An 18,515-nucleotide genomic window follows, 5' to 3' on the forward strand; every position below is an offset into this window, starting at 1 on the left:
ATTGGTCAAATGAAATCATATATATAGCAAACATATAAAGTTTGACAATGGATAGGGAAGTAGTTGCCATTGGATGAAAGGAATTCGTTTCACCAAACTGCATTTCTGTAAGCTTGTTACCATCTAGCTAATACTGTGCGAATTGATCAAAATTTTCAATAGTCACCAATTTGACAACTTGTTGGCAGCTTGTTAACAAGTCTTGGGCGATCTATAAAAGCGCCACCCAAAGTCTTGATTTAAAAAAAAAATTAAAATACTAGACAGGAAAGTTTCCACCTACCGCCAGCCAAAGTTTCAAAAATCAAATTAAAATTTTTTCTTTCCTTTATCATTTCTTTGAAGGACTTTGTCTCTCACCTTCTTTCCATAAAAAAAAAAAACCATTCATCTTTCTATCGAAGAAAAACCTCCAATCTTCTTCCTCCTCTTTCCCTAAGTTTGTGACCCCGTCATCTTCTTCCTTCCAAAAATCTGCCGCCTCTAATAAAAGAGCCCTAGAGCTTCTCCCCCTCCTTCCTCAAGTCACTGCCATCTTCGATCCCTTCATCGCAACAACTAAGAGCGCTAGCACCGACTATCTCTACCTCAAGCACAACACCTCAACCTTGTGCATAACCATCCAGCATCGTCTCCGACGAGCTCAGCCTGAGCTTTCTCTAGCACAAGTAATCACATCTACAATGCACCAAAACCCCCTGCCCTTCCTCGACCACACTGACAAAGACTCTACTATCAGCCCTCAACGTCATTGCCTTTCTCTCATTCCTCAGCTTGTTGATGAGCTCCACTCCTCCTTCAGAGCTGCCCAGAGCTTTGGCGGTCCCCCCATGAGTCTGACATCGAGCACTATGCCTCAGCCTTAAGCTAAGTCCATTCCCATTCTCGGTTCCTTTCTCTATCTCTTTGTCAATCTCTACCATTGTCTCTGTCTCGCAGCTTCGGAGCCCTGACCACCCTAGCTGTAGCTCACAGCCCTAGCTACTCCGTCCCTTCCTATAGCTATGCCCGCTAAACTCGTCTTTGATGTCTCATATCATCTCCCCAATTGACTTGGGCTCGGCTCCTTTCTAAACTCCTTTCAAATAGTGGCTCAGCTGGGGATAAGACGAGGCTAGGTGAGATTATTGGCCTCGAGCTTGGCTATCCATGTGCGGACTGAATTGCTTTTTTTTTTATCGATTGTTGATATGATGAAACATGAGAGTCTTTATGCCTCCCAAGGAGTAGAATGAGGATGGAGCCGAATGGTGAGCTTTAAAACAAAAACTCTGTGAGGAGGCAGAGGCTCAAGTAAAAAGGGAGGAAGAGTGTAAAGTCGAACAACGAGCTCTACAAGAAAAACTCTGAAGGAGATAGAGGCTACGGCTCGATAGAAGGCTCAGGAGGTGATGTTGCTCAAGATTATCGACTAAGTAATAAGGTCGTATTGTATGAGTATGACAAATTTTCAGTTGTTGGGATTATTATTGGTAATATTTTTGTTGTTATAAACTTGTGACATTGGCCTAGTTTAGTCGGGAATTGTTACATTAATTATAGTGCAATAATAATTTTCGACATAATTCTACGATGTAATTCTTGAGTTCACATTCATATTTTTTGTAAATGTTTAGGTTTGATTAAAATAAAGTTCACAACAGTATTCTCATAACAAACTCACAGCTTGTTGACAAAAAAAAAACATTACCATTCATCTGTCAATGAGCTGACAACTTGTTGATAGAAAACCCACAATCTGACCATCGGGCTACTCCGTCAAGGTGATTATAGGCCAACACAAACATGGGTCCTCCCATGTTGATGTTAGGCAACGTCTGCTAAACATCGACGTAGGTTACTCGAGATCGTCGTTAGCATGGGTAGTCACAGGGTGGTGACGCCCGCATTTACCAAACGTCATCGTAGTAAGGTCCAGGGCTTCCCATACAAACGTCGCCCTCGGTGGTTCTTCGCCGACTAGAGGTTACGGCGACTACTGTTATGGGTCAGCACAGACGGGTCTATGGTGACGTTTCTTATAGACGTCGCGATGCCCTATCCCGACTGGACCTTAGGCGATCCATAGCTAAATGTCGGCACAAACGTCGCGAGACCTATCATGACGCCTTTATGGGTCGCTCTAGGTCCCAACATGGGTTGCCCTAGATCTTTTTCCTATTAATGAGGGAATATAAGCAAACTATGTGATTTTTTTAAATTATTGATATTTGGTAGATGAGGGAAAAAAAGCAAATTATGTTATTTTTTAGGTTAAAACTTCGTGGCGTGCCATCCACGTAGGCAACCACCTGCCACATAAGCGTCGTTAGCAGCCATGTTAGCAGTTTTGACTGGCCAATTAACGAATTGGTAGATCAGTGAAACAAAAATAAACACTGTGATTTTTCAAGCCGAAACTTAAAAAATTGATAGATCGAGAAATTTCATGAAAGTAATTGATTTTTCAATGTGTTGCTGAGAATTCAATCATCAACTCGATCTTATTAAACAAAAATTACATTGTAAACAGTTCTATTAGAATAAGCAGAGAAATATTACATTGCAAACAGTTATTACCTGTCTAAGAAATTTCGATATTCTAAGAAAATTTTGTATATCGTCTTTCAAATTTTTATAAAATTACTACTATTCATCCTCTCTAAATCAAAAAGTTTATAATCTTATTACTTGTCTGTCGTCCCTCCACGAGCTCAATCATGCGTCCATCCCTGATTGTAGTACATACAAAAACGCCATAAGTGATGCGGAAATCCTTTAAACATATTGACTTTAAGGAGAATACAACAGAATCGATTGTGCATCTTAGATTACTAAGTGATCTAATTAAGTGCGGATCCCGAAAATGGTGATTGATGTACAATTTGATAATGGATTATGTTTGATCCCAGAAATTCTCGAGAAGCAGATACAGCACATTATGATTGTGACCATTAAAATATATATATATGTTCTTTTTACCTTTAAAAATATATTAATCTGGACTAGTGCTAGAATAACTCCATTATAATAAATAATATATGGTTTGAAGATATGTTAAGATAAACTAAACAATGTTAAATCATATTCATTTCCAAAACAATGACGTAGCGAAACAACAATAACCAGGGACGAAATAAAAGATAGGAAGAGAACAAAACCAGTGGGCACTCGAAAAAACAGGTGGCACCTAACAAAGGGCGGATTCTGGGCCCTGCGCCCTTTTATATATGTGTTTATCATTAAAAAAAAAAAAGTTGGTTTGAGTCCTCAACGTTTATCTCTTTTTTGGTTGTTTTTGGGTTGATCTCGTCCTCAATCTTTATCATTTTATTCGTAGCCATTTTTTTATTGGAAAAATGCTGACATGGTAACTTTTATTTGAATAATAATTATTAATATTTAAAAATAAGAAACTAAAAATTTTAAAAAAAGGAACTTGAACAATCGAAAGTGGAAAGAAGAATGGAGGAGAGGTAGGCCCGTAGGGGCCTTACCAGCGCCACCGTCGCCTCAACGAGGTTGTAGGTCGATTCAATGTTCGTTGATAACCTCGAAGGGGAAAGAGAACCACTGACGAGATCCCTTCCTTTACTCGAGGGATGTTGGGTAAGTTAAGATCCCTCGATTAAGGGAGAAGGGGTCATTGTGGGCGGCCCCGTCTTCCCATCCAAGATCACCTGAGACAACAAAGACCAATGTTGATCTAGAAAGGGGAGAGGAAGCCACTGTTGATCGCCCCTTCCCCTTAATCAACGCACCTAAATTCGATATAGATCTCTCCTAATTGAGATGGACACCTCTTTTTCTATGAAGTTGCTGACGACCTCATTAAGGTGGTGGTGATAGCTAGTGAGGCCCCCACTGCCCATCCCTTGTCCCTCACACTTCTATTCGTTCGAGTTCCTTTTTTTAATTATTTATTATTTTCTTTTAAAATTATATTTTTGTTAAAACAAGAATGTAACGTGAGCATTTTTTAATTGAAAAATAATTGTAGGACCAAAAGAGAACCAAATAAAAAGAACAAGATTTAATTTAAAAATAGATGCTATAGAGGTAAGGGTTCAAAGAAAAGCCTCTGAAACCACTATTTTAACTTCCAAGTGTTAGCTCAAGTGGTTAGGACGTGCGTATACTTTATAAGTAGTTCACAATATCGTAAATTCAACACGGTGTTCGTTGGTCCGGAAAGAATAAACTCATCGTTATCAAATATATATATATATGGAAAGGTTTTTTTTTTGGGATAAGTGAGGGAAAAGGTTTTCTTCTTCTTCTTCTTGTTTTTTTTTTCCAGGGTCATATGTATTTGTCTACACTCTTATATATTATAACATGTGTATATGAATCATCTGTCACATTGTTTGTTTTGTGGCGAAAGTTCAGTGGAGATATATTGATAAAGGGACGAACAAGAATAACAGGGTCGCTTTGAAGGATGCAAATATTATCCGAAGCACTAGAGAATGCGAGATTGGGAATCTCAAGAACTGATCCCTATCTATTCAGAGTATATGGAAAGACTGCTGATCAATCAATTACAACGCTCTGATAGTTCAAATGACCGAGCGAGCCGATTCTGAGTTACGTCAATACGTGAGAAGACCGGTAGATCAATAAATAAGAAATTGCGTAAACACGGATTCCTTAAGTTTTAAGATCAGCATGGGCTTTTTTGTGTCGTCTGACGGTCCCGTGCTCGGTTCGGCGCCGTGATTCATAGATGTGATAGATGTTTCCCCTGCTAATTCAATCATCAAATGATTTAACATAAGACATACAACAATATTCTGTGGGCTAGCTAGATCAGATCGCACATGCCCAATCGCTTTCTAGCTGGAGAAATTTTCGAAATTGCAATCTTTTCTACTTTTCGATTATCATAACCTATTAATTTATGTATAAATTTAACATTTTAGAAAAAAAATAGTACAAGTCACGTACGATACATACGATATCGCCTGATAATTAATTAAGAATTTTATAGTTAGAATCTCGTTCCAAAAGCTTTCAACATCTCCAACGAAGTCGCATGTTATAAAGGATTTTATTTTCTTTTTTAGGATGAAAATTTGAGATATCTCCTAACTTATTGATGTTCAAACGAATTCATAACTGGACATCGATTTGACTCTAATTACAAAATAGTTATGGTTAATTTCGAATTCATCCATTGTTGGTAAAATTTGTCTACTGGCAACACTGCCATTTACGTCATACCTCGTCATCAAAACCTATTATTTAATTGATTAAGGGGGATCATTATAAGTGAGAGGAAAATTCTTTTTCCACAATTAAAGATCCTCCACTAGCTTGCTAGATAACCTTGGGCCGGCAAGTGGGTTTGACAATAAACTAAAGCGACAACTGCGAGCATAATTTGGCTGCAGCTGGAGAAAAATGTTTCATGGTACTTAAAGATGTTAAGACTTAATAATAATGTTCTTATATTGAAGTTAATGTTAATATTCCATGTGAAATTTTTTAATTCTTAACACTCGCCCTCACGTGACAACGCATAGGTAGAAATAGACCACACGTTGTACGTGAGGGCGGATGTTGAGAATTACAAAATCTCACTTAGAAAATATGAAAGAACAATTATTGATTTATATGAAACTTAGATGCCACTACTTATCAGTTTAAGTTTTTAAATGGATATGAGTTCAGGTCCGTATAAGTTCAATAAAAATTTAATAGTTAACATGAAAATTCTGCGATAATTGGTGATCAATATAGGTTGTTTCAAGCGGTTCGGTGATTGTTTGCTCTTAAATAAAGTCTCAGGTTCGATTCCTATTAATGAAGAAAATTCATGCTGAAATTTTTTTATTCCTATAGTGAGTCGATCTGACTCGAATTGAATTAATCGGATCCCACTCAACTTTCAAATATAAGGGTTACAAAAAAAAAGAAAATATTGGTGGGACGATAGAGATTCTTAAATTAATTAACAAATTTAATTAGACAAAAATAATGATTAAGCAATGCATTGCCATGTAACATTTCTTGATATCATTCCTCTCGGGCAATTGTGATAATGATGAGTTTGCGACTATCTTTTTTTTCTTTTCCCTAAAAGATAAAAGTCGATTTATTATAATCTACTGTAAAAGCGAATACAAAGGAAAAATGTCCAATTAGATATTATAAGAGCGGGATCAAACGACTTATTCGCCAAGCAAACAACAAAGGAAAATAACTAAAATAATCATTTCGGAGAAAAACAAATACAATTATCATTTGCCATATTGAAATTTTTAGATTCAATCATGACCTTTTAACTGCATTTCATCGTGGATCCGGTAAAAAATTAGGATGGTGAGATAGTTCAAAATCCACCATGAAATTCTATTTCGTTGAAGAGGGAGTTCCACCGCAAAGTAGATAAGACGAGGGACTTGGGCCAGTATCCGCGTGCAAGATTCCATCACAGATCGAGATCCTTAGATCAAACATCGATGGCCCTAGGCCTAAACGGCCCAAACTCAAGATAATCAAACCAAGGCAGTCAAGCCTCGATTGGTTCAGACCAGCGATCATCGCCAGGTAGTTGAGACTTGTCCAAAATCCAACAAAAAAAGGTACAGTTGAAGACAACGCCACAAAAGGTTGGCTTGAGCAGGTGGGAGGCAACCAAGCTGTCTAGTGGCCTGATCTAGTTGAGTGATGGACGGTGGATGCTATCGCAGGGGCGGAGACGGAATATCCCAAGACTAGAAGCCGCAACCAGGAGAAGGAGGAGATCTGGTCGGATAGAAAGGGGGCGGAGCTGAGGCAGAGAGGCAGCCACGGGGCTGCATTGGCCACATAAGGGCAGGACGAAAGCTGTCAGCGGCACTGCCTTCCCCTATCAGACATACCGTGCCATCAAAGGGGGCTGGGACTGCCACCACTCCCAGCCGCATATCCGATTGGAGAAGACGAGAGCTGATCATCAGAAGGAGGGGGGTCACCTTCACACACGACACCCGAATCGGGTTGTGGGAGGAGGGCCCCTACGACCTTTGGGTCGCCGTCGACACGATCTCCACCTCAGATCTGAGGCGGAAATGTCGATGGCAGTCGCAGCCTCCTCAGCTCCGAAGAGGCGTCGGGTCGGATTTCACCGTGGGGCTGAGCCACAAGGAGTGCTGGGCACAACCCGACAAATGGGGTTGATCTTGATCGTAGAAATAGACACGGTAGAGAACAATCTACACCATAGCTTTCGAAGGGCAAGCCGATGGAGCTCCACTGCCATACCATGGCGCTCATCTGCCATACCCATGACGACTAGAGGAGAAGAGAGGGGGATAGGAGGAGACGCAGGGTGTCATCGGAAATCAAGCCGACCGGAAGGAAGAGGGAGAGCTCGGCTTTCCAATGGCGTGGTAGGTGGCACCGGACGCGCCGGCGAGAGGGCTGTAAACGAGGGTTTTACTTTGCTGAGTCGGGGGATAAAGCAGAGGGGAGAAATAAGAGTCCACTAACACTTTAGTCCTCCAATTTTTAAATTTTCAGCACTTGAGTACCTAAATTTTCAAAATCAAGAATTTAATACCTCAATTTTTAAAAATCATGACAAAATGGTCCTTTTAGCTATTTTTTTTACCAACAGTTTGGTCCCTAAAAGGTAGGGGTGTGCACGGGTACCGGGTATACCCGGAACCGATTGGAACCTACCCTAACGAGTAGGGTCCGGGTAGCTCGTATTGAAAATAGGGTAGGTTCCGGTTCCGGTTCCTGCCTACAGGATACCCGGAACCGGTTATTTATTTAAAAAAAAAAGAAGAGGAAAGAGTAAAGTTATTATCTTCTCTAATGAATCAGAACATAGACACTTTGTTGTGTGAGATCGTATTATAGATGTTCAATTTTGTCGATGGATTGATGAGACATATTATTATTTCATTGTTGTGGATTAATTTAAATTTTATTGATATTCTATTTGGTGTAATTACTGATTATATATGTGACATTTTCGATTTTATTTAGAAAGAGAAAAAAATTTACAAGTTCCAATAAGGTACCTGGAACCTGTGGTATAATACAGGTTTCGGGTAGGTTCCGGTTCCATGATGCCGGACTACCTGAACTAAAAGAGGCCAAGGCCAAACTCCTCGATGTTCAAGACTTAATTACTTAAGATGAATAGACGTTAAACCATTTGAATTAACCATATTAAAAAGCAACTTTAGTATCTTCTAGTAGTGACGGATGGTCTCAGTCAACATGTAAGGCATTTGAATCTAAGCATATGTATGTACATATATAGATATTGCATGCCACGATATATAAATAGTTCGTCTTTTGAAAATCGGAAACTCCTCAAATTAATCAACGCGACTTCTGTGTATGGCTGACATTCAGTGGTTGCATCAATTGCCACTCTGAATAAGAGCCAAAAGGACAAAATGGACAAAATGGTCCCTGAAATATGCACCTCGGGACAATTTCATCTCAGAAATTTAATCAGTGGACAAATTGGTCCGGACGTTGCAAACGTTTGGACGAATTGGTCTGGACGTTGCAAAAGTTTGGACGATTTGGTCCTTCCGTCTGAAAATAGGAGAGGTCCCTAACGGATTACCTTTCATGGCCGAATTTGCTGTCCGTCCGTTGCTGTCAACCCCCAACCCCCCTCCCCTGCTAATTTCTTCCCGCCCCAATTGCCACAGATTGGAGCTTCTCTTCTCTGCCTTCTTCCCCAAAATGCAATGAAACCCTATTCTCTTCTCTGCCACAGATTGGAGCTTCTCTTCTCGTTATAACATTTGATCAAGCTTCCTTTTGCCAACATTGAGCTGATTTGAGCTCATCTCGAGCTGGAGATCCTGCGCAAGGAGTGCTTCTACATTGTAAGCTCAGTTCAGTTCGTGTTTGGCACCATTTGAGCTCATTTGAGCTCATCTCGAGCTGGAGATCCTGCGGAAGGAACCTTCTGCATTGTCGGGTCAGTTGAGTTCTTGAATATTGGGTTTTTTCCTGCTGCATTGTCGGTTATGGTTCCATCAGAGTTCAACAAAGAAACTTAGATGCATTGTCGAGTCAGTTCAACAGAGAAACTTAGATGCATATAGTCTGTTGTTGCTTCGAAGCTTCTTTCTAAAAGAAGTTCAATATTAAGTTTAGTTGACCTTGTTGTTGTTGTCAAATCTTTACATTGAAGTTCAATATTAAATTTAGTTCAACAATGTCGTTTTCTTCGGCTCAGAATTGAAGTTCAATATTAAGTTTAGTTCAACATTGTCGATTTCTTCAGCTCAGAATCGTTTAAAGCTTTCACAATATTTGTTGTTGTCTTTATGTGTGCATGTCAGACAATGTCGAGCTAATTTTGGATTGCTTACTGCACTGTTGCATTCTCGTGATACACTCATGATGTCTTTCTATTTGAATGACACTACCATATGAATTTCCCAAATTATTCTTTTTTCATGTTTTCGAGCATTCCGAAGATTATTATGCATTGTAGACTCAGAAGCTCTGCTAATGTTTCCACTCGAAAAATGAAATAGAATCATACAAAGCTTTAATGGTTAGTTGTCATATTTTCAGTTTAGTCAAGTCTCATAGCTTTGTAAATGCCTTTGTACTCTCCTATAACTGATATCCTATCAATGGTCGACAGGGGCATCTAAGTCTGTAACTGCTAACTCGACTTTTTATGATTATTTATTCGTTAACTAAAATTTGTAATTTGTATAATTAATTTCTTATAAATAGTATTGATAATTGAGATGACCTCTATAAAATATTTTCAAGGAGGAGAAGGGGAATAACCCTGAGAGGATCCGGGAGTCCCAACGGGTGCGGTTGTTGATTTGCATTCTGCATGGCTTCCAGGTCAGTTATAGGCAACAATGCTGAGAGATCTTGCCCTTTTATGCAGCTTGCCAATTATGAATGTGTGGTTTAGCATTTACAATCAAACTATGCTTTATGTTTGGCATGAGGTGATTGATTTTTTTAATTGGTTTTATGAAGGAATGATGATGAGGTATATGAGGAAGAAAATATTGAAGGATATGATGTAGATGGGCGGGAGAATCATTTTCAGTATGAAGGTACAAAGCATGTTGATTCAGAGATTTATTGGGATTCAGAATATATATTCAATGAGGATGCTGAAGGTCATTTGGATGAAGAAGAGGAGCATATTGGTGATGGATCAGATCCCAAAAATGGAGAGCATATAGTTGTGAGATTATCACCAACAACAGCGGATATGGTCATCTCTAGTGATGAAGATGAAGGCTATATTTCAGAAGAGCTAGTGAACAAGTGTATCTCTGATGATGAGAAGAGTGAAGAGGAGTTCAGAAAGTATCCCGAGTTTGATGAGAAGGCCACATTTGGGGAGGTTCAATTACAGTTAAACATGTTATTCCCGAACTTAATTATGTTCAAGAAAGCTGTGACAGATTATAATATAGCAGTAGGAAGGGTATTCAAGTTTGTGAAGAATGACAATGAAAGGGTTAGGGCAAAGTATAGATCGGATGGGTGCAAATGGGAGATCTATTGTTCTTGGAGTAATGAGGTGAAACTTTCAAAGTAAAGAAGTTCGTAGAGCCACATACTTGTGCTAGGGGGTTCAAAAACAAGCAAGCTAATAAGAAGTGGTTGGCTGCTCAGCTTCTTGATGAATTAAGATCATACCCGACAATGTCAGCCCATGATACTTTTGACTGGTTCAAAAGGTATAGAGGTATTCATGTAGATGAACACATGTTATACAGAGCGATGAGGTTGGCCAGAACAATTGTAGAGGGATCTAAGAAGTTGCAATATCAAAAATTGTGGGACTACTGTGAGGAACTTAGGAGGTAGAATCCTAATTCTACATTTGGTTTGCAAGTAAATAGACCTACTCTAGAGTTGCCACCAACATTTGATAGGCTATACATTTGCTTTAATGCAAATGTTCAGAGGTTTAAAGCAAGATGCAAACCCCTCATTGGGCTGGATGGGTGTTTTCTAAAGGGGTACTATGGAGGACAGTTACTGTCTGCGGTTGCTCAAGATAGCAATCAACATTTTTATGTGATTGCAATAGCTGTTGTTGAGCAAGAAAATAGGGATACATGGAGTTGGTTTTTGACAAATTTACTTGGGGATATTGGACAATACAGTGACAATGGTTGGAACTTTATATCAGATCAACAGAAGGTACCTATCAACCAAGCAACTCTAAATTTGTTAATATTAACTAAAACTAAAATTTTATTTGACAATATATATTCTTGCAGGGTTTGAAATTGACTTTGGAGGAATTATGTCATGGTGCTCCATATAGGAATTGTGTATTGCACACATGGAGGAACTTCTACAACAAGTACAAGAACATGGAACTAACCAAGCAACTCTGGAAATGTACAAGAAGTACCACAATGGTGGAGTTTGATTAGAATATGATGATAATGAAGAGAATGAATGAAGATGCATGGGCATGGCTGAAAAGATTCAAGCCCGACGCTTGGAGCAAAGCTGAATTTAGTGATTATCCTAAGATTGATAATCTACTAAACCATACTTGTGAGCAGTTTAACTCAAAAATTGTGAAGTTTAGAGGTAAGCCAATCATTACGATGCTTGAAGATATTAGATGTTATTTGATGGGGAAGATGAATAAGCACGGATTGCAGGCAAATAGCTTTGTGGTTCCAATTTGTCCAGTAGCACAAAGTAGGCTAGACAAGTGTAGAAAAGATAGTTCATATTGGACCCCTGAATGGGTTGGTGATGTAGCAGGTTACAAATTTCAAGTATGAAAAATGCCCCAATGTAAAGTGGTAGATTTAGGTACTGAGACTTGTAGTTGTAGAATGTGGCAGTTAACCGGGATACCATGTGCACATGCTATTGCTTGCATGGCTTACAATAATTTGGAAACCGAGAAGTATGTTCATTCATGGTATTCCACTGAACGATGGAAAGCCACTTATGTCCCATACATTGAACCAATTATTGGTGAAAATGACTGGCACCGCACTGAACTGCCACCAATTGAGCCACTTGCATTTAAAAGACCGTCTGGAAGGCCTAAGCAAAGGAAAAGGCAATCTGAGGGTGAGGCAAGCAACTCATCCAAGGCAACAAGAAAGTATGGTGAGACTCACTGCTCTAGATGTGAAGAGGCCGAGCACAACGTTAGGAGATGTACGAAAGAAGCCAATAATGATGCTCCAAATAAGAGGGGAAATAAAAGAACAACTAGGGGTTCTAATGCATCTGATTCATAGGTATGCTAATTGTTTATTATGTTAACTATGATAAATTCAATTGATTTTGTCTTATAAAAGCTATCTTGTTCTTTTGGTAGGTTAAACCCCCCATTAGGCCCCTTAGGCCCCTCAAATCCTATTGTAGGGTCTCAAGACTCTATCATCCTCGGGTTTAGTGTACCTGTTTCAGCTTCACATTCTTCTACTCAGGTTAATTGAATATACTTGAGAATTGAAATTATTTTTACTTAGGGAAGCTAATATATAAAGCATGTTTTTATAGGTTCAAAGAAGGGCTTTTAGCTCTAGAATGGGGATACCAGCAAACCAAGGTTCCAATTGGAGGCCTCCAACACCATTTAATCCATCTCCAAGTCCAAGCACATTTCCATTCAGATTACCTGGGTAGAGGCAATTGGAGTACTCATACTTATAAACCCCCTCCTATAAGGCCAAGAGTGCTTCCACAAGTTTCAACAGCTTCAGCGTCGACGTCCTATTCAAGCTCATCGCAAGGATCAAATACTATCAGTCGAAGATCTTGAGGAGTTAGTGGACATAGCAGTTTTTACTGTTTTCATTGAAGTTTCACCGAATTAAATGTCAACATGACCTGCAATAGTTGTATGTATATGGTTTTGTATTCTGATGATGAAGTTCATTTGGTTTTGTATTCTGTTGGAAAACTCTCTTTCGTTATGTATTCTATGGGAAGATAATCTTTTGTTAAGTTTTATGTTGAAAAGGTGCATTCTGTTATGTATTCTGTTGGAAAAGTAAATTATGTTATGTATTATGTTGGAAAAGTGAATTTTGTTATGTATTCTGTTGGAAAAGTAAATTATGTTATGTATTCTATTGGAAAAGATCATTTAGTTTGTATTATGTTGAAGAATTGCATTCTATTATGTATTTTGTTGGAGAAGATCATTTAGTTATGTATTCTGTTGAAGAATTGCATTCTGTTATGTATTCTGTTGGAAAAGTAAATTCTGTTATGTATTCTGTTGGAAAAGATCATTCTGTTATGTATTTTGTTGGAAAAGTCTCTTTTGTTATGTATTCTATTGGAAAAGTTCATTCTGTTATGTATTCTGTTGGAAAAGTTCATTCAGTTATGTATTCTGTTGAAGAATTGCATTATGTTATGTATTCTGTTGGAAAAGTAAATTATGTTATGTATTCTGTTGGAAAAGTGAATTATGTTATGTATTCTGTTGGAAAAGTGAATTATGTTATGTATTCTGTTGAATAGACAACAATAACTGAATGGACACTCAGAATAGGCAACAATAACAGAATGCCACAAGAACTGCCAAATATTGTATTATATTAGCAATAACAAAGTCATCTCAATACAAATTAGAATCTCACAATCCTACAGTATCACATTCACACGAAAAAATACGTTACAATATCCTAAGACAAACACAAACTAAAAATACAACAATGATGAAAAACAAAATGCCACATGCAATCTTTAGCATTCTGTTTTCATGTTCATACAATTGAATTTTCTTCTTTATCTTCTTCATGAGCTTGTTATCTTCTCTAGTTCGGGGTCTTGCAGTCTGCTGCACTTCAAGCTGCTCCTCATTATCAATCCATTCAAAGTATCTACAGGTAATGTCACTTCTTTTCCATAATGGACAACCAAGGAAACGCCTACCATAACTTTGTTTCCTAGTAGATGTTTGCAACAGGAGGTTCCTGCCACAACCGCACAAATTGATTGATTTTTCAACCCGTGAAGAAGCTGTGCACTTTTGGACATATTGCTTTGTCCCACTCCATTGGCTTCCCTCACCTCCCATAATTCTAGCAGCACATTATCATCAACAGCAAATTATCATAAGCAATAAATTCTCCAACAGCATATGCTCCAGCAAATTCAATAGCAAAGAACAATAAACAACATATTTTCAGCAATTAATATAGGTATCACCAGGATTCAAATCATCTTTTTCGGTAGAATTTTGTTATGTAACCAACTCATGATGCATGGAGCTCATGCAGTACAGAAAGAACAAGTGAGGATAATCAAAACCAAAACCAATCCAACGCATGGATAAACCAAAACCAATTCAGCAGCAGTAACTTCCTTAGCAGCAAATCCTCCATAAGCTCCAGCCAATTCAACAGCAAAGCAGCAAGACACAATTCAATCATACAAATTAAACGAACAAGCAAGATCGACAACCCCAAAGTCCACACCTTTTTCAAGCATTTAACGACACAATTGCAAAATCTATGCAGCGACAATGGTTGTCTCTTAACTTCTAATCTACCCCACAGAAAGAAAGAAAACTAACTCATGATTGCACTCTCCAATCAGGCCAACAATTCCTTTTCATTCCGCTTGCTTTCCTTTTCACCAATAATCAAATTTCGATCACTAAGCTTGTACCTGATGAACAACCTCATTCCTTTTCACACCCATCTCCAGAGTCAATCAGAACAAGCAGTAATCACTGACCTGGGGAACGCAAGAGGAGTTGCCCTGAATCCCAAATCAACGATCTTGAAACCCCCTCTGAGCTCGCTCTTGATTTCCTCGAGTCTTTTCGGAGGTCAAACTCATCGTTGCCCAACCTGGTCTGCTGTCTCCGACAGAACGTCGAGCCATCAGTTCACAAAACCCTAAGCCCTACACGGCAACAGAACAGAAAACCAAGTAGCGATGCCGATAAGTGATCAAACTCAATGTTGCTTGCCATTCTCGGAGCTCTGGGCCGCGACGGTGACCAACTACTCACCAGCAGCAACAAAAATTTCAAATTCTCACCGGAAACAACCACCAGCAACGATGATTTCACCTTCGGATCACGGACAATACATTCAATTGCAGAAATCTTGACGTGGTGGGGGAATTTGACGACTGAATCGGAAGAAAATGCACCTCAATTAGGGTTTCATCGATTTGGGGCAATTTTCGACCGGGAAATCGAGTTGAGCAGGGGGGGCAAACGGAGTTCATCACGGCGTCTAGGGTTCTGTCAGGGACTTGCGTTTTTTCGAACGTCCGGACCAATTTGTCCACTGATTAAATTTCCGGGATGAACTTGTCCCGAGGTGCATATTTCAAGGACCATTTTTTCCATTAAAGAGAAAAAAAAAACTATTAGACATGCACGCACCCGCAGATATTGAACTGATCATCACGCATATACATTTATATGCATATGTATATATAAAGCCTTTCCTGATATTTAATTTCTTGGTAAAACAAACATGGAGACCTAGATGAGATAATTGAAATGAATACCTACAATAAAAATTAAACTCGAGATTTCATACGACCTTAGTTGTTGGGTGCACCAGACAAGTGAAATATCAGTGTATCGTAACAAGTATATTAAAAATAATGGTGTTGCACGTATAAGGTGAAACTGATGCACCGAAACGACAAAACAATATCGAAGGACATTCGTGAATCAAATGAAAAAAAAATTGAAACATAAAAAATCACCAAAAGAGAATGGAACATTTGATCCAGAGTCTGATTTCAACGTCAAAATACAAATGTGCGATTTCGAATGCATACATTGAAACCGGCCCAAAGACAAGAATAGAAGGCCAACTCATAGCCCACGATGTCAGGCTCAAACTGACATTTCAGGGCCCAGCCCAATAGGAAGCAGGAAAGGGAACTGACGGGAGCTCTCGTCTCCAACGCAGGCAGAGCTCAGTCGAGCTGAACACCAAAACCCTGCGCGAGGTTTTTCTCCCTCCATTAACGGGGCTCGAAGCTTTCTCTCTCTAAACTGCCATATCTCTCTCTCTAGAAATGACCAAGTTCAGGAAGCTCGGTAGGCCCACCGGTCACCGGATGTCCATGCTCAGGTCCCGACATTTCCCTTCTCTTCACCGATTCGATTATTTTCCTGGATTGGTGTTGTTTACTGTCTGCTTCAGTTCCCTCTTTCCCCCATCGTTCTGTTCATATACAGGAGAATTCATATATGAGTGTCTATTTCTGATGGTGTTATCATTGAGCAGGACCATGGTTTCGCAGCTGGTCAAACATGAGAGAATCGAAACAACTGTTGCAAAGGTGAGTTGTTATTCTTCTGGGATTGTCGCTATAATGGGGGAATTCCTTGGGGATAATTTAGATCAGGCTTTTCATTCTGTAATTGAATCTATTCGATTAAGCAAAATTTCAAATTTTGAAATTCCTGCCATGTTTGTTTTGCTGTTGTTGTTTAGTCTAATGGACGGAGGATTTCGGTAGTTGAATCTATTCGATAAGGCGGAAATTGATTCCGATTGATGTATAAGTGTTAGGATGAAACTAGTGTTTCGGTGCTAATGCTTGCTCTTTTGTGTGCAGGCGAAAGAAGTAAGGCGGCTTGCAGATAATATGGTGCAGCTCGGCAAAGAGGTACTCAAACTTTGATCATTCGGTGGTCCCATTATTGAGTTAATTGGAATTCCTATTTGATCAGCAAAGAGTAGTTCATAATATCTAACTTCAGCATATTCTAGCTCAGTAATGGAGTTCAGTACAGCTAGTATCTGTTTATGGGGCTTGTCTCATTTCCTCCAATTTTCAATGTGCAACAAGCAGAATTGCTGGATTCAAAAGTGAAAGAAAGACAAAAGAAAAAATGAAATTCAATTCTCTTAATGTATCGAGACTGGGTAATGGTGGAATAGTGATAGCAACTGCCAGCACTAGTTGTTTACAGCTCTAGCTTATTGTACTACTTCGGCATTGGAAGTTTGACAGTGTCGCCTTGAATAAAAGATAAGAAGGAAGATGACGGTTTAGTGGTTTCTTGCTTCTGATTGTGTTCTTTCGTAGGTTTGGTTTTATGGTTGTATCTGATGCTCTGAAATTGGAATACTAGTTTACGTTTTCACACTATTGTTTGTTGCAGGGTTCCCTTTCTGCCGCGAGGCATGCTGCTGCTTTCGTGCGAGGGGATGATGTCCTTCACAAGCTTTTTACCGAGTTGGCCTATAGATATAAGTGAGTATAAACCCATGAGAATCCTTCTGTCTCTCTGTTACATGAGGTGTGATCCTCTCAGAGTTTCTTGCTTGTTGCTTCAGAGATAGAGCTGGGGGATACACGAGACTTCTTAGGACCCGCATACGAGTTGGTGATGCTGCTCCCATGGCTTATATCGAGTGAGTCATTGCATCACTTCTCCTTGTAACATTTTTGTAGTGTGGGAATGAAATATAACGTGTGGTGTTAAAGTAAACAACCTTTGAATTTCTGAACATCCACTCTGTTATCAATCTGAATTTTGTGGAAGTGAATTTTTGTGGAAGTGAAGTAACTTCTAGTGACATTTGTTATGTCACTAGAAGTTGTAGAATTGATCTGCTATGATTGTAGAAATTCTCAATGATGTTAAGTTGGTCTTCTTCCTGATTGCTTTATCATGCATTTGAACAGGTTTATCGACCGGGAAAACGAACTTAGACAATCAAAACCACCAGCTCCGCAACCTCCACAGAGGCCATCCTTGGATCCATGGACAAGATCCAGGCTGTGCAAGCAGTTTGCTCCGCCCAAGGAGGAGAGAAGCTCTGACCCTGATTCATGATGTGGACGTCTTGATGCGTGATTTTGAGTTCTTTGCCCCAATATATATCAGATAATGCAATTACTTTTTACCTACAATTTTAGAAACAGCATTTGGTGACAAATCCTTGGCAAAATCGTAATGCTTCTGATTGTTATGTAGTTATGTCTGCTTCTTTGCTGCGATGAATAAGAAATGTTGACTTGTGATGTTCGATTTATTTGTGTCGGCTTTTGACCTCTGCATGTGTTCAGTACAGACCCGCAACTTTGCTTGTCAATTCGTGCTGGTTGGATTAGTTGAATGGATTCAGTTTTGAGAGTTCTTCGATATGGGCAAGGGGCTTCTGTGGCAAGAAAACGGAAAGCTTCCTTATTTGGACATCAGTCCTAAAACTTCAATCATTGGTGCCAGAGTACATTGGGAGAATTGGATTGGGGAGCAAGAAAACTTTTCTCATGCCTTAGCTTAAAGAATCTTTTGACATCAAAAAATTCTAAAAAGACGGGGAAATTTTTCAAAATGTAATTGCAGATGGTGTCTTCTTCCTTTGTGTCAAAGCTCTGCAAGTCCTTGCATTTTTTCTTCTTTTTAGCTACGACTTACTCTTGGACCGGTACTACGTTTTGGACTTGGGACTTGGCGACGGAGGATTCCGAACTCATTGCGGATTGCAATCCTCTCTGTTGGCCATGCGTTTATTTTGCTTCGGCTTACGAGATACTGTGTACTAATGAGCTCATCAAACTTTACTATAGGGTGGTGGTCCAACTATAGATGAACA

The 18,515-nt window shown here is 39.2% G+C and overlaps 1 protein-coding gene across 1 annotated transcript; it reads left to right on the forward strand.

Annotated features, from left to right (window-relative positions):
• The first annotated feature begins 15,861 nt into the window (after positions 1-15,861).
• On the forward strand, positions 15,862-17,970 carry LOC116198809 (50S ribosomal protein L17-like). Its single transcript, XM_031529052.1, has 6 exons — positions 15,862-16,034; positions 16,191-16,245; positions 16,525-16,575; positions 17,075-17,166; positions 17,250-17,327; positions 17,602-17,970. Exons 1-6 carry the CDS (start codon positions 15,979-15,981, stop codon positions 17,750-17,752), a joined length of 483 nt encoding a protein of 160 aa, XP_031384912.1. The 5' UTR covers positions 15,862-15,978; the 3' UTR covers positions 17,753-17,970.
• The last annotated feature ends 545 nt before the right edge of the window (positions 17,971-18,515 follow it).

This window comes from Punica granatum, chromosome 3, assembly GCF_007655135.1.
Source record: "Punica granatum isolate Tunisia-2019 chromosome 3, ASM765513v2, whole genome shotgun sequence".
NCBI classification, from domain to species: domain Eukaryota; kingdom Viridiplantae; phylum Streptophyta; class Magnoliopsida; order Myrtales; family Lythraceae; genus Punica; species Punica granatum.

Excerpts from the sequence above, each read along its gene's own strand:
- LOC116198809 (XM_031529052.1), top strand. The coding sequence starts at position 15,979 with ATGACCAAGTTCAGGAAGCTCGGTAGGCCCACCGGTCACCGGATGTCC. Across the intron at positions 16,576-17,074 it reads TGGTGCAGCTCGGCAAAGAG|GGTTCCCTTTCTGCCGCGAG; the intron begins GTACTCAAACTT and ends TGTTTGTTGCAG. Across the intron at positions 17,167-17,249 it reads GAGTTGGCCTATAGATATAA|AGATAGAGCTGGGGGATACA; the intron begins GTGAGTATAAAC and ends TTGTTGCTTCAG.